Source organism: Rhea americana, unplaced genomic scaffold (genome assembly GCF_003343005.1).
Source record: "Rhea americana isolate MKP2758 unplaced genomic scaffold, rheAme1 scaffold_120, whole genome shotgun sequence".
Taxonomy (NCBI): domain Eukaryota; kingdom Metazoa; phylum Chordata; class Aves; order Rheiformes; family Rheidae; genus Rhea; species Rhea americana.
In genome coordinates, this window is record NW_028185262.1 from 644,477 (window position 1) to 670,025 (window position 25,549).

The 25,549-nt window shown below is 41.2% G+C and overlaps 1 protein-coding gene across 4 annotated transcripts in view; it reads right to left on the reverse strand.

Annotated features, from left to right (window-relative positions):
- Positions 1-25,549, reverse strand: part of SLC6A6 (solute carrier family 6 member 6) — a 49,898-nt gene that overhangs the window by 13,564 nt on the left and 10,785 nt on the right. For all 4 annotated transcript variants that reach the window (XM_085324070.1, XM_085324050.1, XM_085324042.1 and 1 more), the window contains 7 exons: positions 16,726-16,965; positions 15,882-16,016; positions 13,386-13,620; positions 7,490-7,622; positions 3,624-3,758; positions 1,642-1,745; positions 1,404-1,528 (listed from right to left, as the gene is read on the reverse strand). In XM_085324070.1, coding sequence (XP_085180196.1) covers positions 1,404-1,528; positions 1,642-1,745; positions 3,624-3,758; positions 7,490-7,622; positions 13,386-13,620; positions 15,882-16,016; positions 16,726-16,954 — 1,096 coding nt within the window. In that variant the 5' untranslated portion in view covers positions 16,955-16,965. The remainder of the gene's footprint in view (positions 1-1,403; positions 1,529-1,641; positions 1,746-3,623; positions 3,759-7,489; positions 7,623-13,385; positions 13,621-15,881; positions 16,017-16,725; positions 16,966-25,549) is intronic.

A 25,549-nucleotide genomic window follows, 5' to 3' on the forward strand; every position in this document is an offset into this window, starting at 1 on the left:
AGTGGATTTAATTAATCAAAATTAGAATAAATATTGACCAGGAAAAAAAAATTCAACGTGTAAATATTTTAAAACACTACTTTTGGAATTGATCCATCTACATATTAAAAAAGTGGGGCTATTTACAATTCATTCAGTAGGATTATTCCCTTGCTTCCTGTGTTCAAACAAAGCAACCAACCTCTGATCAAAATAATCATTATGGCCAAGAGACTTAACTAATTGCATTTGCAAGAGATATGCCAATTTTAGCCACCCAAGAATCCAGCGGTGCCACTAGTGTCATTAGTTTTTCATTAGCCCTTGTAACGTGAGCTATTTTTCATAAAGACTTAACTCCTGGAGTCATATGATTAGAAGACAGGTTTGCTCTGTTTATTTTATTTTATTTTTAAATGGTAYGTTTGCAGAGAAAAGCTTTCAAATACTATGCAGGTGAATTATAGTTGCTCAAAAAAAAATCAGAAAGAAACGCTAAAAGTGCACAGAAGTGACACTGTATGAATCTGGAGAGCTCTAAGCCTGCCCTGTGGCTGTTGAGGCCTGACTCGTTACGTGTTGAGTTCCTGGGGCTGGTAATGCCCATCTACTCTGTCGCTTCACCATCTACTGGAAAATGCATTGCTACACCTGCCCTTACAGATAAGACATGCACAGAAGAGAAACGTCATCTAGGTTGTCCAAGATATATTCACGTGCTTTGAGGATTTAGCCTCCTTCAGCTGTGTGCGCTTAAGCTGAATATCAACGGCAAGAACACATTCGCATCAGGGAAGACTAAGTGTATATCCCATTTCAAAATGGACTTCTCACAGTTACATCAACCTCACCCTGGAGCTGCATGTGATAAAGACAGGACTGCAACAACTAGAGCTATTGCGGATGAAAATGGTCCACAGAACCCAAAAGAATTAATCTCCAACTTCTCTTGCCTTTCAATGAGACTTGGGAACACATGTCCCTTCAAAAGGCAAAGATAACATTCCCGCTGTGAGCAAGCAAAACTTAAGCTAYGAAAAATACATAAATACTGGCTATTTGCATTTGAGTGAAAATAAAGGTAGTCTGACAAGAAGGATGGAATAAATTTTCGTATCAATTACATTTCTGGACCCTAGATAACGGTGTGGTTCTCTTAATGCTAATCTCAACTGAAATGGATTGACACCCTCTAGGAAACGTACTAACTGCCCTGTTAACCAAGACAGAGTAAACTACATAACCCCAGCTAGTTGTCACTGCTCTAGATGCAAGCCCAAATCAACAGGTGTGAAGGTGCTTATTTTTCTGGAGATTATGGGAAATCTTGTTCTGTTTTTAGATGTTAGCTGATTGAGTCTGCAGAACTTTGCTCACACGCTAGGCGGCAGTGCCCACCACCACTGCCACCAATACCATCGTACCTGACTCTGCCACATCAGCAATGTTCACCCCTTGCTCTTGTGCCATGAAGCCCAGGACGGAAAAAATTGCGAAGCCAGACACAAAACTGGTACCACTGTTCAGGCATCCCAGCAGCAAACAGTCCCTAAGTCACACATATGTCATGGAGCAAGTTAATTAAAAAAAAATTAACCCATTGTCCCTACTTTATTTACATCATTTAGCTAAAACACTAAACCCCCTTGGATGGAAACTTGCCTATAGCAGTTGTATTTGTACTTGTTGTAGCTCCCCAGGGAAGTCATTGCTCCTAAGCAGATTGCATATGAGAAGAAGATTTGTGTCCCTGCATCTATCCAGACCTAAAGGGAAAGATGGAAAGATTGTTACTACAGGCATCATTGCATTTCAACACTCAACACAACCACACAGTTCAAACTATGTAATACTAACAAAATACTTGCTTCCACTGAGGAGGATAGCTATAGGGTCAGGGAGGAAGGCAAAGAGACTATCACATTTGCAAATTTGTTGGGAAAAGAAAATTGTTAGCATCAGAGCCCACAAGAACATCATCCCTTTAATAGTCCCAGTATTCCCTCCCCAGAAATGATCAATATTTCTAGTATTCCAATGCACTAGGAAATGCAATAAAATTGCTCATGTCTGCTTTAACTCATTTAAATTAGAATCAGCCTACAGCGTCTCTACACTGAAGATAGGAAAAGCTTGAGAAATAGAGGTTTTGCTTTTTTTTCACTTTCTGGTTATTTTGTTAACTGTTCAAATGCAAGATAAAAAGTCATAGGAATGAGGGGAAAAAAAAGCACAATATAATGCACTTTAAACTATGAGAATTGTATCTCACCTCAGTCTTGTGATTCTTTCCGATATTAAAAAAACAGACAGAACGATATAGCACTACTCTGTGAACTTCTAAGTTAGTAAATACATAGTAAGCCATCAAATTCATCCACTGAGCCCATCTATTCACAGCTTCTTTCTGCTAATGCAAATCTGCTAATGCCAGTAGAAACCACCAAAGACATCTGAATAAATGATAATTAAGACTGTAGATCGTCATCTCCTCCCTCCCACCATCACTTTTCAGCGTCCTACTGACTAGTAGCTCCTTGGAGATGATGCTTTTGCTGGACAGTCTGAGAYAGCCTAGAAAACTCACTGTGGAAGAGGCGCCTGCCAGCTCATGTGAATCTCTTCTACATTCATCAGCTGTCACTCTGGGCTTAGGGCTAATAGTAGATCATAAAAATGATAGGGTCCCATAAAAGATGCATTCATAAAATATAATGTCTCCTATAAAATAGGTGTCTTGTATAAAGGGGKCAAGACTACAGCATGAAACAAATATCCAGAATGTTCTTCCATTACACTTTTCCTACTTCAGTTATTTTGCTACCATTATAGTTTTTGTTTTAACCAAATACTCGTTAGAAAGAAATATCAAAGAAATATATATCCTCAAGGTCACCAATATTTCATTATTTTAAAAGATCTGTTCTTTTCCTTTTTTTATTTGTATAGTATTTTATTGTTTTGCATTTCTCATGTGATCACTGTTGGCTGAAGTGATGCTGATCTGTTGAAGTGTCACTTATTTGCACTCTGTGAGCCCAGACAGGGATCTTTATCTAATTGTAGCCTGTAAGGAAAAAGGAAGCCTAGCTCCCACTAGCCAGTATGAAGCAAATCTTCCCTGCTGTGCTTCAGAAAGCATTTGTCTCCACCATTCTATTATTTCATGCACTTTTTTCCCAATCTCCTCCTTCTGAGCAGTGGGAACTAAGTGACACTGATACTCACAGTTGTTGCTTCTTGTTCCATCTGTGAAGCTCACGTTTCTCTCCTTTGAAACTAAAGGCTATCCTCATTAAAAAAATGCATCTCCCTTACCTTACCAATAAGAAAGCTGAGATTCTATAACGGGACAGAGTCTACAGCCTCAGAGTCCTTTGACACAAAAAAAATACACACACACGCATACACACATACATACACATGGAAAAATGCATTAACACATATAACAGCGATCTTTTTAAACAGATACTCTGGAAAATATAACTGAGCATTAAAGTTCATGCTATATTTGGACCCCTAAAGACCATGGAAAAAATCTAGTGCCGTGACATCACCACCATCACCCTCCACTGACTGAACCCCTTGTTTCAGAGTAAAAAGCATTCAAGAAATCATCCCACTCCCCATTCCTGATTCTGTACCTGTGGATCAGCTAACCGTGAGATATCAGGATAAAGATAAAACTTGATGCCTTCTGCAGCTCCAGGCAGGGTCACTCCRCGGATTAGCAGAACAAGGAGCATGATGAATGGGAATGTGGCAGTGATGTACACTACCTGGCAATACAAAGAAACACTATGTTTAGTCTGTGCTGGTTGACACTACAATTCCAGAATCAGAAGAGATCTAATGACTGGAATTCAAAGTCCCCTCATACCTAAAAAGGACCTGACCTGGGTTTCTGTTTGTTGAGTCTATTTTTAGTTTAATRCTCTTTCCCACTTGCAATTGTTCTCCTGGTTCCTACACTCAGCCAATGCAGGATGYTGCTTTAGGCTTTGAGAAAATGCAGGTTCATCAGTCTTCTCTGACCCCTCTCGAGGAAGTGGTTATGTCATTCAGGCACTGAATWCAGAGGACTTTATACAACTCATGACTTTAGTTAGAAGTTCTGCCTTGACCCTRTTTCTTCTCCTCATATCACAAGCACACCTTTGCCAACGAAGCTGGAGAGGTTCCCGCGCCAAAGGTGCTGGAAGCATTAGCTCACTTTTTATACGAACCTAAAACCCACAGGGTGGTTTGTAAGCAATCTGCAAGCCACCATGACCCTTCCCCAGAAATTCTGCTTCACAAGGAATTTCTTCAATAGTRGAACTCCATTTGTTTTTCTTCAACTGTGCAGATCTGCTGCTAACTCTGTATTTGCACTGAAGCCTCACAAACATAATATCAGCATTTTCATGTGATTATTCTGTTAGAGATGAAGATAATCGAGTCTGTGCTTCTTCGTCTCCCTTTCCATTGCCTTGGATGCATTAAGCTCTCCAGGTTGGCATCAGCCTTGACAGTGGTAATTTCCAGTTCCATAATTATATTCTTGCCTTTTCTGCCTATTCAGCAACATCATTATTGAAAACTAAGGATCTATTCATCTAGTTTTGAGAATATGTCTTCATTATCTTTAACCTCTCTTCCCACTGTCTGTGAATAACAGTCTACKTCTTTTCTTCCTGCTTTCTATTCATTCATTTGATGAAAGAGCCCTTTGCTCTAATCTTGAGCGTGAGGGTTAATTTAGCTTGGCTTTGGACAGTTCTATCTTTAGACCCATACTTTTTGACCTCTAACATTTTGTTGTCCTTGCTCATCACAGCTTTTTTCATTTTTTATATAACTGCTGCATTACAATCAGGAACCACTACTGTCCAAGAAAGGACTTTTTTCATGGAGTCAGATGATCCTCTCAGGTAATTAGTTTGCTGCCTTGCATTAAAATACATTTTTGTTTTTCAGAATTTGTTTAACTACAGTAAAGCTCTTGGGATGCATCATTTTTCTTTTTAAGTGTGTCCTCTGAGAATAACCAGGAGAACTCAAAAGCCAGTATTGCCATAATAATTCATGGAGCTAAACTGATTTCATAAAACGAAAGGAAATGTTTTCATACAGATCCTTTTCCATTCTCTTCCTGAAGTTTCTATATAAGTGGTATATTTGCTGCTGACAAATAATATAGATTACACATTTTMACCAAAAACTGAAGGATAAAAGGGGAATTTATGTACTTTTTCATCTTTTTTTTTTAACATGTAATCTCAGTCTACATAAAATCAAAGTTTTCTTACAAGAAAGATAYGCTTGCATGTGTTCACAGGAACTGGGTAAATTCCACCTACAAAATCAACTTTACCTCACAGGTAAGAATTCTCCAGGAGCTCTGAAGGAGTTTTTAAGATCAAGCACATTATCCAAAAAAAGAATAAGCACAATTATTATTTTTTTCCTCATGATTTGGTATTTATTTCTCCAATATGCTACTACAAGATTTAAAAACTGTGTCTTCTCTCTCTCTCTCTCTCTCTTTTTTTTTTCCCTTGCTCTCCTAAGAGCTATTAACACGCTGGAAAGCAGGGAAGTGCTATAAACAATGATCTACTAAAGTAAACTAGACTTTTCAAATAATTAAAGTCCTCCATTAGAGTTTACAGTTTACTTTTGTATGACCCCAAAGTTAATGGAGTCAACCAGAGACTTTCCAATGGTTTTACTGGGCTGTGGCTCCATCCCCTAATGATCTTGGATACTGTGAAAAGGAGGCCATAAGAACAATTCTGCTAGGTTTCTAGAAGATAAAAAACATTAGATAACTGATTCAAATTGATTTTGTTGCATTCACGGGAGCCTGAAATAAGAACTTGGAAAATCTCTTGGAACCATCTTWGCCCGTGTCAAGCAGACCCCCTGCTCACGAAGCACACTGCCGAAACGGGCATTTCCGTTCTGCTCTGTGGGAGACTTACTGCGTTCACCTTCACTGTAAAACTTACACAGTCACCTCTGTGCGTCACATCAATCAGTGGGAACAGAGAACACAAACATTTTTGTCAATGTATACTTAAAGGTGCGGAAACTGTTCTCTGGGGCAAAACCTGGCAGGAATACACAATAAGGCACCAGCCCGACTTTAATGAGGCTCCATGAGAAAACCACAGAAAGCAAGACAGAAATGACAGTGAAAGAATTAGTTTAGTGAACAGACGAACTAATGAGGTCTGGTTTCCTATGGAGTTGTGTCTCTTGGTTGATTCTTCAGGAACTAGTGAGGWACGACTGCAAAACGATGCTTTTCTGGCAGCTGAGGCCTTCAAAATTTCTCTTTTCTYGTGAGTTCTCTGGGATCTAATAAGGGTTCACCCTGTGCCCTTTTTTTTCAGCTGTGAGCCTACAGAGTTGCTCCCTTTTACCTAGTTGACAAGAAATTTGTTGGAGCTTAACATCCTGAGACTCCTCTAACTCTGTCAGATTTATCTGAAAACATTGACTCAAACAACAGGTTTGAAAGTTAAGACACAAACAAATGCAATGGCTTCAAAAGCCTTGTTTTCTCATGAAACTAGACTTAAAAACATTAGTGTACCCAAGGGGCAGTAATACCATGCCTCATACTACTAAGTAATTGACCAAGATTTTCTATAATTTGTTACTTGCACTGGAGTAGAGTGAAGTTCAGGCATGATTTAACTGTCACCCTTTGGAGAAAAACGTGACTCTAAAGAGCAGACTAATAAGAATATGATGGGGAAAGAAGTAAAGCTACAGAGACATGCAAAAGTGAAGCCTCTGCTTTACTACTCTGGCTTTTGTGCAGACACTAAAGAGAAAGGAATTCATTATTCTTCTCATTTCACTCAGCCCTAAGCTGCATCTCAGGTTTTTAAGTAGAGAAAAAAAGTGAGTCAGAGMCCTGATAAGCAGACTGCAAATGAATTCGATATTTGGAAAAAAMCACCTGAATGTCACAGTAGTTTTAGATCAGGATCTCTGCTAAGGAGAGTACTTCTAAAAGAGCAACTGAGTTTAGTCTGCTGGGTCTACACAGAGCTCTTCYGTAAGTGAGCAGCATTTCAAAAATGCTATGCAGCCAGCAGTTCCCACTGCCTGGAGACATCCCCCCTCAGCTATGTTAACAACCGCTCCACTCCACTGAGGGAGAACTTGGCTGATACGAGAGCGTGGTTAGGGCGCACAGAGTACTACAACTATCATAAGTCTAAGATTTCCCAAGATGGTTACAATCATCATCGGGATGCTCTTCCTCACAGAGGTAAAGGGGTATTCAGAAAGCTGCCTAAGCTGTTTGCATCTACCTTGTGACGCCACTGCAATGATGGCTACTGGACTCAAAGGCATTTTGTACCTTGAGTGCCAGTAATGACTTTCCAAGGACATTCAAATCCCTCTTTTATTCAGTGCAAAAATATTTTTGCAATGGCATTACCTAGTACTCATGATGTCTGCTAACTTTTTATTGCAATGATTATGAAAAAGGTAAAAGAGCACTTACTTTCCCAGTCGATTTGACTCCTTTCCAAATGCAGAAGAAACATATCACCCAGACAAGGAGGAGACACAATGCTAGATCCCACTTGATAATACCAATATCTTCAATTCCTGAGGACAAGCTCAGTACATTGCGCCTAAATATTTGAAAGAAAACAAAGCAAGAGAGAGATGCAGGAGCTCAGTTAGTTCAGATTCTAGTTATGATGTCTGAGAGTATAAAACTGCATTTATGACAGCAGATGCACTGGTATATCCCAGTCCTTTGAATGCTGCTTGTCTAAGTTAGCGTTGCTTATTTGAGTAACGTTAAGCTTTGCAGGACTCAGTCCTGTCACTTCTCCCTTCTTCCTGACAATATATACCACAAACATTTCATTTTAAGCTCTTTTTTTAGTAGCCTAYGACCACCTGGGTATGAGATAAGTAAGCATGCTCAAAGCACTGTGGCTATTGTGCTTGCTCCCCTTGGCGATGCAAAACCAACTTGCCCTGGCATCTCTCCAGCCCCAGCTCTGAAGCCATGCGGCAGCACTGCACACATCATCTCCATCACAGACTTTGGGAACTACCTTGTGTTTGTGCATTTCTCCTCCTTTTCAGCTCATTACTGTGACTATTGCAAGGAGGAAAGAGAAAAAGCAGTGTAGGAAATCACGCTGGGTGGCTATGAAGCACAAATTCTGCATTAGATACAAGCTCTCTTGTCCTTCTGCCTTCTCCTGGCTGCCTGCACATGACCACGTCCAGGGCACGCTGCCAACGGCAGCCACCACCGCCACGAGGAGGGTCTTGTTAGCTAACTCCACATATCTTGTAAACTTTATTCTGTCACTTCGTTAATACACAAAAAGAGATTCCTATTCTAAGATAGGTCTTAAGGGGGCAAGACTCGACCATGAGAACACTCTGTTCCTGAGGGGGAAAGATTCACTGTGATACTCTCTTTGGTAATTGCCATGGCTCCTCATTAATACTGATTTAAAACTATCACTTTTTTTCACTTTGCGCAACACAYACTATCCTCATGCACTGAAGAGATCTCACATACCTGATACTTAATTTATTCATGATCATTATGAATAAAAGAACATTTTTTCCCCTATTATTTACTTAGGTAAAACTCCTTTGGAAATAAACCTACTAAGCTCAAGGTTTAGCAATTTTTTTTCAGTTAAGGAGAATTTTGAACAGAATCAAAACAGAAATGCGTTGCCCAAAACTAGATAAATTAACTTGTTACCTAACAGAGAGTTACACAATTTTCTTTTCTGTCAAATACAAAAATCAGCAACTCTCCTTCACCTACAGGAGTGGAGTGTAAAGCACACACAAAGAAATAACAGCTAATGAAGTCACCGATGGAAAATTTGCAATTAGTTTTTGGGAAAGAAATCCTGAAACTGACCACTTTAATAGGACTCAAACRTTCATCTGTGTGGTTTTTTTGCTCTGCTTGCCAAATTTACTCAGATTACCTGAATGTGTGAATGTGTTCTCACCCCAAATGCTTTATGCTGTTCAAACACGTGTGTGTTTTGTTATGGAGAAGAATTAGCGGCACCAGGACAGCAAGTCTGCCTTAATCAGCACTGCTAGTCAACAGTTACGAAAAATCCCTCAATAATGCTTATTTTGCATAAGGTTGCAGTCCTGGCTCACCTGAGCCTAAAGAAATTAGAGAAAAACCCACTGTGCATACACAAAAGAAGAAAATACCTTTATAAGACAAACCTCAGTTGTAATCTTCTGAACTTTTTTAAAAAATGGCAACTTTTCAATTAAAGGGGCAGTTCCTATTAAAAAGTAAAAGGTAACCTATAGCTCTCAGGAAGCAATAAATAATTCACTGCAAAAGTGTTTTGGAATAGGAGACCAATTAAAGCATTTACCCAAGACCTCTTTGCTTCCTATTACAGAACTAAAAACACATGGTCATCTCACCGAGAGCACGACCCAGCAACCCTGTCCAGCTTTCTCAGAGGACACTGCAGCGGGTTACTGAGAGCTAGAAATGCTACTTTCCAATGTCGGGGCAGCAAGCGCATTAAGTAGTGTGAGGGCTTTCTCTATTCTGCATTATCCTTTCTCACAACGGTAGAATACCTTAAGGGATCTGCTCTGAATTTCCAGCAGAACCTCAGTGTTAAAATTATGTTGTAAGAGCTAAACAAATATATTTTTGTAGTAGAAGTACTCACACTCAATACCTAGAAAATTCAAGTCTGGGGGGAATAGGAGCTGGGCTACACTTCTAGCTCTTCATTTTTGTTACAAAACCCACTGCTACATAGATAAAACCAAGCTCTCTCAGCTAACTTTACATCTTTTCTGCATGAAGATGTTATTAATTATAATTTATAGTAAACRTGCTGTCATTAACTGTCACTCATACATAATGAATGGGACAACATGCTGAGGCCGAGTTTGTGGTAAACAAGAATGCTTCAACCTTGTTAATACACTGATGTGTTCTAGTAATACAGAATATGGAAATGTAATAGGAGTCGTAACTGGCTCTAGAACATAAACAAAAATAAAATGAGGATAGTTACACAATCCTTGAAGGATATTCCAGCTCATTAATCAAGTGAAAGCAGACAGGACCTTTCGTACCAGGAGAGGCGAAGCACTCTTTAATGTTGCGCAAACAAGAATTACTAACACCGAAGCCATATGTACCAGGGGCTATGACAGGGGGACTATGAAATGATTTTTCTAACTCTCAAGTTTGCCCTCAAAGGCAGAGACAGCTGCCCTGGATTGTGTTTAGTTTTTCTGTTGCTCCCTTCAGGATTACATGCCATTAGCACGTGATGGTCTTTCTTGKGATTTGGATGAATAAAGTCTGCTGATTACCAAATATTTATAAACACTTGGCCAGCATCAGACAATCAGAGGTTTTGTTTTATCATAATTACCCCATAACACTTATCCCTTATGTATTAATATGTGTGTAAGCCTTTAAGGCTTTGAACTTTAAATAAAATCTCAAGAAATAAAACCTGAAGCATGTGATGCCAAGAGGTAAGTCTCCTGATACAAAGCCAGATTTGCTTAACCCCCTTTTATTGCTGCTCAAGCAAGCATGTGATTTGCACAGAACATTAGTTCAAATGAACTGAAATATCAGGCAGTACGATATGTCCAGCCAGGCTGGGAAGGACACGTGTTCTTCAGCACGAAGAGGTTAATGTCTCAATGTGGTCAATTATATCTGTGCAGGGCTAGCTTTACAAAGCAGCACCGATGAGGATACTACATAAATCACCCAAATGAAAATGGCATTGGGTTTCAGAAACCAAATACTTCCAAACCCCTGAATTAAATTGGAATTAATTGTGCCAGAGGGCAGATGTATATCTTCAGTTTGAGACTATTTATTGACCTGTCCTTTGAATGTGGTAGCTGGCATTGGCTACAATGGCAAAGTAGCTGAAAGTGGGCATGTTCTTGAAACTGTTTTCCATTTCAGAGCCATTAAGAATAGTAGCATGGCTGGCGAAAAACTGAGGGTACCAAAAGCTTCTGCCATGTGAAATCTTTTCTTTACAACAGTGCTGCATGATCTCTGTTCTTACTTTAAGATAYCAGTAGCTGTTTATGTGGAGAGATCAGCTATTTTTAATACTTCTGTAAGTGCCATKAGTTTTCAAGGCAGTTTGCTTTGTTAAGGACAATTTACCTCATGATGAAACAGTGATCTGAGGACAGTATGTCTGTGTTAGTAGTGGTATGGAGCCAAACTTCTCCCTGGCATAACTCCAGGGAAGAGCTTAGTTCATGATGTTTAAAACTGCTCTTTGAGGACAAAAGTTAAAGAGGCTGCAAAAGGCAAGGAGAGCTATCTCCCTGAGCACTAATCCCTGAACAACCTTTGCTCTGACTGTACTAAAGGAACAGTGAGCAGACATACAACTACTTGCATRGGGAAGTCAGAGGAAGGTGCTGTCAGGACCAAAGATTTCTTCTCTAGTCTCAGGCATCTGACTCTACATGTAAGGTTTTGTCTCAAGGAGGATTTGGTTCAGTTTGCAGAGCAGTTTTGAGGACAGAARCTAGATTTATTTCAGAGGAAATTAAAATAAAACCTCCATATCGAAAGTGCTCCCATGGGGACATCATGCTCCCAACCCACAGAAGGGCTGCTGCACTATTAGACCCTCCACCATGTACACACCATACTCTTATGCATAGATAACTCTGGCATCCCCAAAAGGTCCTGGAGTTCCCTTTCATGGGTGTCATGGGATATAGTGGGCCATGTACAGTGGAGCCCTCGCTGCCCTTGCCACAAGCCCACTGCTCATTCTTGCTCCTCCACTGCTCCTCTGTCTCTCAGTGAGATTCTCCATGGTTCACTTCCATCTCTACCTCCCCCACCTTCTTCTACCATCCTGTCTTGCTGAACCCCTTGTTCATTTAATCTTTCACAACTCTTTTGCTGYAACTAACTCTTTTTATGTAACAGAGCAACCGTACGGCAGCACTGCAGACTTGCGATGTTATGGAGGGCTTGAGGAGACCTCTGAATATCCTACCGAGCCAACCACTGATTTGGATTCAAAGACCTTGGTCCCAGGGTCACTGTCGGAGAATCCAAATGAATAAAAAGTACCTAAATTTGCCTTCATGTTCACACAAAGTATCCAAAGATATTATTTAACAAATCTTTTCCAACTCAGTCTGTATTTACAAGGGAGGAAATCACCTAGGAAAGCATCTGTCACTCCAGTGCTTGTGGCTCAGAGAAAATAATTGCTTGAACAGCCTGTACTCTGTCAGTCACACTAGTCATCAGCACACTTTGAAAAACTGGCAATCTAAGACCTATTCTGCATTTTGTATTTTGGCTCTTGTGTTATAAATTTTAGCACAGTTCATAAGATTACTTTTTCTAAACCTAACACAGGCCAAATAGCTTCAGCATGAACATTATTCCTGCTGGGGCTATTGGCTGATATTTATTTTTAAAAATAGAGAAGTAGGTACAAGTTGATCAGGGAAGCAAGTTGGATTTTAATCATGATGAAAAAGCCAAGCTGGGTCAGAACCAAATTCTACTATGAAGCGAACATCTCCGCAGTCCAATTAAAAAATATTTTTTTCCTAAGCTATTTGTAGATCATTTGGATATAATTTTCCCCACAGATGTCTTTCTCTGCTGCTATRTTTTGATGCCTATATCAACACCCAGAGATTTGAGGTTCAGAAATCAAGTTACGCAATACAATTAAAAGCTTGAACTATCACAGATAAATGGGAATAAGAAGCTTGGGCCTGATGCAGTCCAGGCATATGGCRAAATAGTGTCTTTGAAAAGACTGCAGAGAAAAATGATGTAACAAAAATGACCTGAGAAACTTATAGAAAAATATTGAACACCTCTGCCAGTTTTCTCTGCAAAGTCAATGCCTTGCATCTTGATCAGTCTGGTAAGAGATATGTTACAGCTTCACGAAGTATATTTAAAATGATAACAGCTTGGGAAAAAGAGATAGAGGTGGCCACAGGGGTGGTGATTTGTTACTGTTTCCACTGTAAATCCTTACTACTGGAGCATTTGTAGTGGACTTGTTCCTATTCTAATGCTTGGTTTAGAGAATCCCAAGTCAGCAATGAGTAAGTTTTCTTCAAAAAAGTAAACAAAATCACAGGCAGTTCTTATGGCTCCCTCTACTCTCTTGTATAAATGCAATTATACCTCTAACACTTTCCTCCACTATTTCCAGGCTCACTAGTCTGTTTCAGTAATGGTGAGAACTGGTAGAGAAAAAATGATCCAACAACTGACATTTGGAGCACTTTTTTCATATTTAAAATTCCCCAAGGCTCCTCAGGAAAATCTCAGCCACGCAACAGAAGCATCCCAAAAGCACAACAAAACCAGGTGCACTTACTCCCAAAACTCTGTGACAGGAGAAGTGAAGTTAGTGGCATTCAGTGATATCCAGAGTGTTTTATTTTTCCTGAGAGTGTCTTCCACACAAGTTGGCGTGTTCCACTTCTGGTGACAGTGTGCCCACGGCAGGACGCTCTGGAACGACTGGAACAGGTAGTAGAGTCCCCAAGCCAGGATGACGATGTAGTACACATTCAGAAGGGACACAATCACTATGGAAGCATAACCAATTCCTGGCGGGAGGGGAAAAAAAAAATACGCACCTATGTAACAGCCACTTGGTAGGACGTCTCATGATCTCAAGTAGTTGGTGCTCTTCCCACCTTTTTGTGGACTTGTGTCCTTCTTTACCACACCGTTGCTTAAAACTGAACCCAATTCTATCATCAGCCATTCACATGAAGTACAGACCTGCCACCATCTCTGACTGGTATTGGCACTTTGGGCTGAATTTCCAAGCTAGAGTTTGCTGAGATTGGAGGGGAGGTTTGCAGGACCCATTTTAACCCAATCCAGCTATTTTCATTTTTATTGGAAGGAAGTCAAGGCATCATGCTTTGCTCATTTGTGAGCTGCTCCATTTCATATCTTGGGTGCCTACACGGGCAACGCCATCCTCGCAGCACTGGGTGCCGGGGCAGTTTCCTCCAAGGCTGCTTCGCTGCGCAGCTCACGTGCCACTCAGACTTACTGACCGGCTCAGCGCAGCGTATGTGCAAAACAGGCCAACTCTTGAACGAGTTCAAAAGGAAAATTCCAGAGCTATCAATGTGAAAGCTACAATTTCTGCCCCAATTTCACTTGTGCAAAGGAAGTATAATATTGGTAGCTGTTATGGTTAATTAGATCAATGTTTAACTCTGCTATCAATATTTGACAATAAAAAATGTTCTCTGTTTGTTTTAAAAGCAGGGTCATGGGCAGATAAGGCCAAGTCCTACACAATTTAGGGAGCTGGTGGAATGCTGCTCTGGAGAAGGCTTTAACTGAACGCCAAAACTATTCTTCTGAGTCTGATATCTCTAACCTATGCAGTTTAGCTCCACTGGCAGATTCAAACTACGTGTTAAGTTGGAGGTAGTTACTATTTTTTAAAAAACAGAAAGACTCCAGAAAGTCCCATTTTCTGAAAATCTTTCAGTATCTAGAATGTGAGCCTCCAAAAAACTTATGAAGTTTGCCATTTAGGAATAGCAGGGGGGAAAAATAGATTTCCTTTAAAAACAGAGAGAGCAATCTCTCACAAGAGGAAGAAAAGTCTTTAAGTTTCCCTCCAGCATCACTCTGATGACTGTGGCAGCAMCTGGAATACCTGCCTCATATTTCACAGTTTCAAACTACATTACGCTGTGACTCTTTACCACCAGGGATTATTTTTATGCTGGGTTAAAACTGCCAGAGCAAGAACTATTTATTCTACACAGCTGCATTTCATTCAGGATATATAGCTAGTCACATTATTAGAACAACAATTTCTCTTCTCATGGATGCCTGGAATACTGTTATTTAAACAAAGAACATTCTTTCTTCCTCCTCTTCCTCAAAGAAAAGCTTCATAGAAGTGGGAGGAGAAAGAAAATTGAGCTAAAGCAGCACAATTACATCAACCTCAGTAATGTGAGTATTAGGTGGGAGTATGAGCCACCTAGAAACCTTTGCTTCTGYCTGGAAGGAGAGGAAGGAGAGATGTCCCCAGTGGTAACAGTGGCAGAGCTGGAGACAAGTCAGTGCAAAGTGACCTTTCATTCCAAACAAGATTTTGGAAAAAAGAGTGCCCCTCTATTTAGTGCAATTATTTAAAATAATTCTGCCTAGGCTGTCAGCCTGGAGAGGTGATCTGTATACAAGGCAGGCACCCTCACTTCAGTAACCTGGCTTTGATTTTTCATTCTCGTTAACTTCCAAAGCAGTGTTCATACAATTCCGGTGAGTAACGAGTGATTCTTCGTTTGTTGGCAAAGGCCCTTTAATAATAGGAAACAACCGCGACTGTTTGCCAGGACTTACTCAGTAACGATGAAAGTCCCATTCCTGAATCCTACTACAAAATGCTGCCCAGGTTTTGGCTGCATCAGCAACAGAGGGATTATGCCAGTGATAAGCTTTTACAGGGCAGGAGTTCATTTCCAGACCAGAATAATCTTTTGAAGACTTTTCCACAGAAGGCCACATAAAAGGCTCCGCTCAGCCAGCCTTCCGAAACAATCCCGACTTCTCCAGCACCCATGAACACAATGCACAATTGCCCTTTTAATGCATAATTAAAAGTCTTTCCTGCTTATTGGCCCTCCTGCCAGTTAACAAGATGACAGCATCAAAATCAATACCTTACTTTGTCCTTCAGACTCTCAGACTTCCATCTTTCCAGGAACCAATATCATATTCTCAATTATGACAGCAAATAACTGAATTAATGGATATGGGGGGAATAGCATTGCTGCATCTGGTTTACAGAGGTGTCTTTAAGCAATAAGGAACAACAGGATGTACTAACCAGTGAAAATAGGGCAGATCTTTTCCCAGCATGTGATTCCACCTTCGGAGGTATACTGTCCTAGCACCACCTCCAGGAAAAACACGGGAAGACCTCCCCCAAACAGGAAAATGAAATAAGGTATAAGAAATGCACCTGTTGAGAAAAATATGATGGTACAAAATTGAGATGAAGCAAGTGAATCTATTCAAGTTATTCTAAAACATATTAACAGGCGTAGGTAGACAAAGACACAGATTTTTATATCTGTATGCAATAATCTTTTGGGGAGAGTATTTTTGCTCATACTCAAATGCTACAAGGGGAACAGGTGAATAAAATTAGAAAGGGATTTCAGAAACAGGAAAGGATTTTCATACCTTTTTAAACCTTTTTAAAGCAAAAACCTGCAATAACATTGGAGTTAGACACACAACAATTTACCCTAATTCAGAATGCTCTTACTCTGAAATCAAACAGAAACAACGGTTTGATATTTTGTTATTACCATACAGCAGCTCCCTTGACTTGAGTTACTCTGGATTTGCAGTGCGTGACTCAGACTACTGATCTATATTAACAGCATATCTTACAGTTAAAACTCAGACTCAGCTGTAGCAGAAGCAAAAGAGAGTAAAAGGTTCAGTAATATTCAAATTTTAMATTCTTGTTGTTCTTCCACAACCAAGTTTTAACATAAAGTATTAAGTAGTACAACAATATCTCCTAAATATTGGCCAAAAAAAAGGCAGAAAACAGATGTCTGATTATCATTTTTTCTAACCGAGCAAAGGCATTCAGAAATAGCAAGCACGAGAGGCAGGCAGGCACACTGATCTGCGAGAGGGAAATAAGAAGTACTTACCTCCGCCATTTTTGTAGCAGAGATACGGGAACCGCCAGACATTGCCTAACCCAATAAATCCACCAGCCACGGACAGCAGAAAGTCAATCTTACTCGCCCACTTCTCCCGCTGGGGCGGCTTTCCTTCTGCCTCGTCCTCAGGCCGAGTCCCCGGGCTCTTGCCGGGGGAAGGTTTGAGGATGTCCTTGTGGAAGTCTTTCAAGCACTGCAGCTTTTCCTTTGTTGCCATATTTCTGCTTTCTATAGAGGAAAAAAAAAACAACAAAAACTGGGTTTATTAAACAGCCTGTACTGGTAYAGCTCCCTAACACTGCAAGGACTGTTTAACCACACTCAACTCAGTTCCATAAAAGCCATTGCCATTTAGCAAGTCGMGATATCAAAACATACGCTGCCTTTACTGATCAGGAGAGACAAACCTTTCCTGGACCCTGAGATCACCTCACTGCTGCCACGGCTGGAGCGGCCAGGGCAGCGTGGGGGAGAGCAGCGGCATGGCACCGCYGCCTGTTCGCTGGCCGCAGACGAGAGGTGTGTAGGTGCGTAAAGACTGCGCCCCGCATCTGCAACCGCTGTTCTGGAGCCTCAGCTCCATTACGGAGCCTCTCTGCTGCACAGGCAAATGTCTCAGGCTGTTTCCATGCCCATAATAAGGTGCAAATCACCGCATCGGACTCCGTCGCCGAAGTTTAAGTGAAACACAGCAGAGCAGTAAATCTCACCTTTTTCAGATAAAATTCATTCCTTTGCTTCCCAACACCTGAATCGTCCCGTATCATTTATTGCCTGCAATTTCCTTTCCCTGAAGTATTATAAAGCCTTTAGAAAACTACACATTCATAAAAACTGGACTGGAAAGTCATTTGTCCTAATCAACCTGCATGAGCTGAAGGAATCTTTTCAGTTTATTCCATTTTCGTAACTACACTGCTCTCCCTTGACATCAATAAAGGGAAAAAAATAAACCCTTATATTCAATTATTGTGTTTTATACATCTATGCAACTGCACATTTTGCAAGAATGATGGTTCCTAGGTTAACTAAAAATGTGGCATGAGTCACCTGATGCAAAACAAAAAGCAAATTAAACCACACCTTTCTAGCTAAATTTATAATGCAAAAAAATCATAGATTGTGTAAGAATAATACCAAATAGAGTTACTCTATCGAAGAAGTGTCTTTTTATCCAAGACCTCCTAATGAAAACAAATAAGGAACAAATTGTATTTTTCACTGTAAACCAAAACTCAGGTATATAAGGCAAATTCATTCTCTGCATAACTCAAGTGACTGTAGCTGGATCTGACCAGTTATTTTTGTATAGTGTTTTGATGCTGAAAAGCATGCAAAATTTTCACCAGAACCAAGCAAACCAGCAAGTCTATTCCAGACCATAACCACTCCCTACTTGCACATGTCACTATGTATGCACAGTCATAAAAAATCATGCGTCAGATTATCCCACTTGATAGCCGCAAGCCTAGTACCTGCTTGCTACTTTTTGATCTCTAACCTGATTTAGCTGTGGCAGTGACCTGAAACCTGAGTTGATATTAGCTCTGCAGGAAGTTTTTAATCCGAACATACTTCTGAGACAGATATGCATCACTGTACCAATAAATCTTTCTATCCACCGTGGAAAGACTCAGAAGGCTAAATTTTGACAAAACACAGCAGCTCCACACTTGTCCCAGTGACATATTGCTGGCCTTTGCAAAGCAGCTATTGCAATAGCAGTTGCCTACCAGCCTATGATCTGAAAAGGAACTTTAATCTGCACAGTGCTAATCATGACGACTTTCTGCTTTTTTTTTTTTTTTAAAAAAATGCCACTACTGATTGCATGGAGGTGATACGAGCAGCTGCAATACCTAGGAGTCAACAGCAGAGAGAGCTCATAGAAGGAGAAAGCTGAAGACAGAGTGGTGGATAACCACTATCCGTTACAGGGGTATGGGGGTAGGTCATGTATAGTCCTTTAAAATGTCTCCTACTGGCTGCTGTTAGAAACAAGGTATGAGATTAACTAGTGTAGTGACTGAATAACTATGGTAAGGCCAGCTCTATAACAGTATTTAGTTGCTTCAGGGAATTAATTCACAATAAGCAAATCAGGTTTCTAATAAGGCACTTGGAGATAGAGACAGGTGCCTCAGAGAGGGATTCGCAGAAGCCTTTATCTGCTTGGGGCATTAATATCCCACTCCAGGTCCCCCAGGCAGTTACGACCCTCCATCATCCTCTGCAGTAATTTCTTGGGGGGGGGAGAAAAAAAAAGGTGTAATCCTTTTTTCCAAAACAATACCTACAAGGTGACCAAAGTCCTCATTGTATTAGCAACATGGGATGCAGATAGCTTAATTTCAGTTTCTTTGGCTATTTGTGCTACTTGAGTCCTTTATCTTGCAGGAGAGTGTCACAACCATCAGGCAACAGGCTATTCTGGGATAAGGCATGGAGGGCATTMACCCTGTCTCTTTTGGAAATTGCTCATCACAAAGGTTACTGAAATACTTATCAGAAGGTGGAGAAAGAGTGTGCAAAAGAGAGCATAACTCATGTCTAGCAGGTAGGGCACTCTTCCATTTTTCAGACCATTTTCTGATGGACTCCTGGGATGGCTGCAAACCTGCTTAATAGGGCACAGAGATATATAAATGTATGGATCCCCATAGGATTAAGGTCTAAAATAGGAGCTTAACTACTCCCTGTGATGACTGATACTGGAAATATCCAGAAACAGAACACTGGGCACCAAGGGAATCTCTGTGTGAAAACTGAGGGGACCTACAGACATCAGCCCCCTCCAAGGTGAAAAAGTGTTCCAGGATTGCAATTTTTAGCCATTCACCTCTATCTTGCAATAGAGTTCTTCTCKTCTTTCTTTCTCTCTCCTTTTTTTTTTCTGGCTCACATCTCACTCTAATCTTCTTCACTGCGGATTTACTTTGACCTAGGTGTTACTCAGTTCTACCCAGAATTTGCAAGCTCGACCAGATTATTGCACTCTGTACATCCTCCCGCTCCCCAAGGCAAGCTGATCACCCTGCGGTTTGTCCTAATTACAYGCACACAGTGCTAAATGGTGCCTTTTCAGATTCCAACTTTGCAGCTGTGTGGGACTGCATTTTAAAAAGGGAATTCTAATTCGGCTGAAGCCCCCAAAATCAATTAATTACCCAGTGTAAATTTTGTTTCAACCTCAGCTGGAGTGTGAAGATGGATCTTCATCTCTCCCTTAGCCTGCAAATGAGAAACCCTCAACGCCACACCTGCTTTGGAGGTGCCAGGAGATGGACCACTGGGATTTCGTGGCAAGTCACCAGCTCTAGCAGGGCAAGGTACAGCACCTACCTGACACTTGTGCAAAACATGTAACAGCCCGGTTTCACCATGCATCTTCTATCTAGTCTTGCTAAACCCTTGACTGTGCTTTGAGGGCCAGCAGATGTGGCTGGCAGGCACGTACGGTCGGCCAGCACCATAGGAATTGACGCTAAGCGGCCACCTGGGACTGCAGTCCTAGCCCGTGTCACGTTCAAGGGATGTAGGATTTATCCCCCTTTGCTGCCAACCATTGGTGTCCACCCAGCCATTACCAATTACAGGAACTGTCTACAAAGGCAGTAAGGGTGGGGGGTACAGGCGATTCTCCTGGGCGAAGAAAAGCCAAGAAAATCAAGTTTGTTTAGTAAAAGGCATTGTCTTTTTCCTTAATGGGGTTGGAGTTTCATTTCCTTTAGTTATGTCCCACTGGGTGAGGTTAAAATGGCTCTTAAGGGAAACGGTCTGACAGAGATGCTGAAACAATATGTTGTCACCGCCCAGGTCAGAACCAGAGAAGAATAGGTTATTTTTACTGTATCACTTAGTGGGGATGGTATCCGAGATCTAAGCCCATCTAATTCCCCCAAGGAAAAATATTGTAAGAAAATGCTCTTACAACTGCACAGTCCAAAGCGAGTGATCCAAGGCTGCCGAGACACGTCTGCCTGTGAGAGTTCCCCCTCCAGGAAGCTTCAACTTGATCTGATGAACTTAATATGGATAAATAAAAAGCAGCACTCAAGGCTGCCATTTACAGTATGTGAAGAGGCTGAGTGCAGCCAGCCGGCGAGACCCTGACCTGAAAACAAGGGGAGAAAGGATCCAGCCCGAGCCAGCACCGGAGTCGGTTCTCACGTATGCTGGTACAAACCCTAATTAACGGAGGCCGAAGTTATCGATTGGCAAATCAATGCCAGTGAAATGCGGAAAAATATCTAACATGGGAGCAAATGCGGTCCCCTGGCACTTCCCAAGCGCCTGCTCCCCTTCCCCCCTGCAGTCAATAGCTCCTTTATCCCCGCAGAAGAATCACGCRTCTGTCCCGCTGCCACCTGTCAGTCAGGTGCACGAAATCCCTCCGGCAAAATATCCCCCTGCGATGACCCCATCGCTCTTGCTGCTCCCCCACGACTGATTAGTTGTCGGCGCTCGGCTGAAAATGCCAAAAAAGATTAGCCGTAAGCGGCGAGCTTTTGCAGCTAACCCCGGGCAGCCCTCCATGGACTCTCTCCCGTGCTACAACTGTCGGATCTTTGCACGTCCCGCCTGCACCTCAGATAACCCATGCCCTTTGAAAAATACTGGCATTGAGAAGTAAGCCCCCATAACATGCAAAAAATGAGCGGTCAGGGAAGCAGGAGACACTGCACAGAAGGCTCAGATGAGGAGTGCTGTAGATGAGGGAAGGCCACTAGCGCAGCTGGAACCCGTCGGTTGTCCGAACAAACGTACAGCTCACGTTACTGCTGAACCACAGAGGTTTTTTGATAGAAAACCCAAGGATTATGCATCTAAAATACACTGTTTGTCTTCTGCTCTAGGGTTACAGCAATGATCCACTCCATGCTTCTTAGGGCCCAGTGAGAGGGGACCAGTGTATGGTAACACCTACCAGTCAGAGCCCCAAAGACATCTTCATCATGTCCTCCCTTACTTCCCTTAATAAGCTTTAAAAATCAAGTCCTCAAAACAGTGGTGTACAAACCCCTGATGGACATGCAGGAAACAAAAGCTGCCTATGCACACAGATATCGTAAATATTTGTGCATGCTAAAATACATGTGCAAGCTTGCATCTGAAGATCATGAACCATTGCAAAGGAGCAACTTCTTATTTGGTCAACACATAGCAACACAAACACAGAATAGGGATTCAATGATGTTCTGAATTTGCAACTAGARTGGTAACTGAAAAATTATTTTACAGCCTCTTTTCCCACTAGAAATCTAAAAGCAACATACGAACTTAGTGAATCTGCATCTTTATTGGGAATTCTGCCTGAAGAATGACTGCATATCCAGGTTGCTAATTTTATGGACAGTTTCTGTAGCATGATATGTACCACTACATTTGTTCTCAAGGACTCTCTGCTACTAACTTTGGTCTCTGCTGGCTGTGTATCCTGAGCTTCTCTGTGTGTTCTCCCTCATTATAGTCTCATGGCTTTTGAAAGACAGTGTTTTTATCGCATTATAATTAACTTTTATGACACTATTTAAACTCATGGCCTCTTTAGACATTGCCACCTCTCCTATTTTCCTACCATTCTTTATTGCATATCTTGGAAATCAAAGTCATCCTCCTATACAAAATTGAGTTTTCCTAGATCTGTCAATGTATCTGTGGTTTGCTTTTGGACTTTTTTGTGTGTCTTACAGTCATGAATATTTCAGAATTAGAAGCACTTATTGCTGGATTAGAATTGCTCTTTCAAACAACCAGCTTCAGTCCATTGAGGACAATGGAAAAACTGATATTGATTTCAACAGTAGTAGGATCACATCCCAAATAAAACTGTATTTATTGTTTGGCTCATTTCCTAGGATTACTCGGAATTTTGAAACTTGTAACTCTTGATGTTGACAGCTCTTCCTCCTTCATGCAACAGTGTGGTTAAGCCAATCAATACATGGTTAAAATAAACAGCCTGATCAGACTTACGGCTTTTGTGCAAGTCTTTCTGATCTGCAGAAGAGAAAAAATCTCTTTTTGTTTGGCAGCCCTGGAGGTGACACCAGGAACCAAAGACCAACTTACTTCATTTATTGTCTTTAACTGATATCCAAGTTCTTTCTGCCTCATCAAACAAACTACCTACTGTACTTTCTGAAAAGAAAAACTTTAAATGTACACGCTGCCYCTCTTAATCTTATTCTTAAAAACGCCTCTAATAAATTCCCTGCAATAATTCTTGCCCATTCTCTTTGTCTTTAATGGACTCTTCAGATCTTCTTTTTCTTATTTCTTTTTCTTGAGTATATGTATTTATTATAACATCTATCCCTTCATCTTTTCTTCTTTCTCATTTTTCCTTCCAACTTTTGCCATCTTCCATATGGCTTCTTCGTCTTTTCCTCTTGTTTCACTATTATACTTCTCTTCTAAGCTTGACTGGGAAATCTGCTACTGAAAATTTTCTGGGAGCAAAATGCATTCCTTTATATCGCTGAAGTATATTATGAAAGGAAAGCCCAAGGCTTAATGCAATTTCTTTTTAATCTGTTGTGGTCTGGACAAAAGGTGTCTTTTCCCCCCCACATACTTTTTCCTCTGTAGTGTTTCCATTCATGTTCTTCATATAGGTATCAGGTCACAGCTCACAGCTGGTATAAAAAGCCGAACCTTTGGTCAGGTTTCAGCAGAAAATCTACAGTCAAGTAATACTCTGCCCATTTTGCTATACCGATTTATGTGAAAGAATAAATTAGTTACAACTAAAGCCAGCAGCTCAGCAGGTGACTGGTGCACTCCATCACACTGGTTATGACTCTGTCCTCTGGAAATCCTGCTGTGGGCACCACCCTGTCTCCTGTCTCCCAGGTAGGACCGAAGCTGCTGACCTGATTTAACGCCTCGGGGGGTGCAAGGTAACAGCCTCTGATCAGCAAYAGAGGAAAGAAGCACCCACTCCCTGCTGCTTTCCCCGTGTATCCCCRCTGCTCTGCCAGCTCTCCCCTTGCAAAAGGGAAAAAGCATTAATTCCCAGCACAGCATCACCTCTCCAGGCCCTTATCTTTAAAGGAGGGTCCTTAACAAAATGCAGGGTAATACCCAAGAGGCATGGCAAAATGAGGGCTTTCCAGGTGAGATGGTTGTCTCAAAAAGATGTGCATGGGCTCTCCTTTTCAATCAGCTTGCATCCTGCAGATTTTTATTAAGTGGAATACCCTATTTATTTACTTTTTTTGATTTTAAAGGTCTGCTGTTCAGTGGAGTTACAAGTCTCAGTGTCAATTAAACCAGTTCTACTGCCACTGAGAAATCACATAAGAAATTAGGGAGTATGAAAGGATACTCCTGATACTGTTAAAAAAAAAAAAAAAAAAAAGCTTAAAGCCTACAAAGCTTATGAACTTGAACAGTCAGTGTTGTGTGCTGTGCCTATTGAATTTTTTGCATGTGATTAATAATGTATTGAATCTATCTGACACATCTGCAAGGCACTTAAAATGCATGTAACTCTCTAGCAGCAATCTCAGTGCTATGATAACAGAGTAGAGCCCGAGTGCATAGAAGAGAAACAATAAAGTAGCCATTTGATGAAGCAAATGCACAATAAAATGTATAAATTCATTACTTCAAAGTTCTTTTTTCTTGGAAATAAAGCATTCTATACTTACCTGTTTTTGCAACTAATTAAAATTAGGCCCTAAATTCACTGATGTCCACTAATGCTACTGTTCAGGGATTTTTCTTAATTGAAGATTGATGTATTTTTTTCAGTATGTTTTCGAAACAGAAAATAATTGCATATATTCATAAGATTATATGTTTTGGGAGAAACAAGCTCAGTTTTCCATACACACTACAGGCTTCAATTAGCTTTGTACCCAGCCTGTTGCCATATCTAGCTAGGACACCTCAATTACACAGATGGAGTTGTGTTTTCATTTTTTTTCTATCCATCCATCTCAATTTTAAACAATATCTGAGGACAGATTTCTAACCCACCTGTGACAGCTGTTTAAATATGTCATGCAGTAATTAGGATTTCAGGTTTTCATACAGCTAGAGACAGGGCTGTGCCTGGTAGAGCTCTCCATCGCCTCCAAGCAGCTTCCCCATTTGCAAGGGCAGGAGGTCCTGAACTGAAGCCCCTTATTCTCACAAATTTAAATCCCAGCACCACTGGCTGAGGGGAATAATCCTCTTTTTCTTTSCTCCTCCCTCCTGTCTGCGCAATACTTGAAAGGCCAGGATTTTCCACCATGCACCAGAAATGGAAAGAATGGGTTTGCAACACGGCAACGTGCGTGCAAAACGGCCACCGCGTCACACCAGGAAAGCGGTTAAAGCGCGCGCGCGGCSAGCAGCGCGAGTCCCGCGGCTGCAGTGCGGGGTTTGAGGGAAGCCTCGAGGACAGAGCCGTGAGCTCCGACGCTCCACGACGAGAATGAGTCACTTTTGACTTCAGTCTTGACTTCTCCTCCACGGTGGCAGCAATTAGCAGCGAAAACATGAATCAATGAAAGAAATTAGCTGTATAGCAGTAGAGCTGTACAGCAAGTGGAGACAACCTCCTGCTCTAGCAGCGCGGTGCACTAGTGGACACCGCTGCTCCCAGGCCTTGAACTGTAAGAGATTTTCTAAGCACTTTGAGCTTTAATTTACTGTTGTTGTTTTCTTTCCTTCAAGAAAAAAAAAGGAACAGAAACTTTAAACATTATCAAATTTCACACAGGAAATGAACCAGAAACTACCGATAGGCAGAGCAAAACAGAGCGCAGGGGATTTCTACAGGGGATGTGCGAAAAGAAGAAGTGGTGGAGCTGATGAA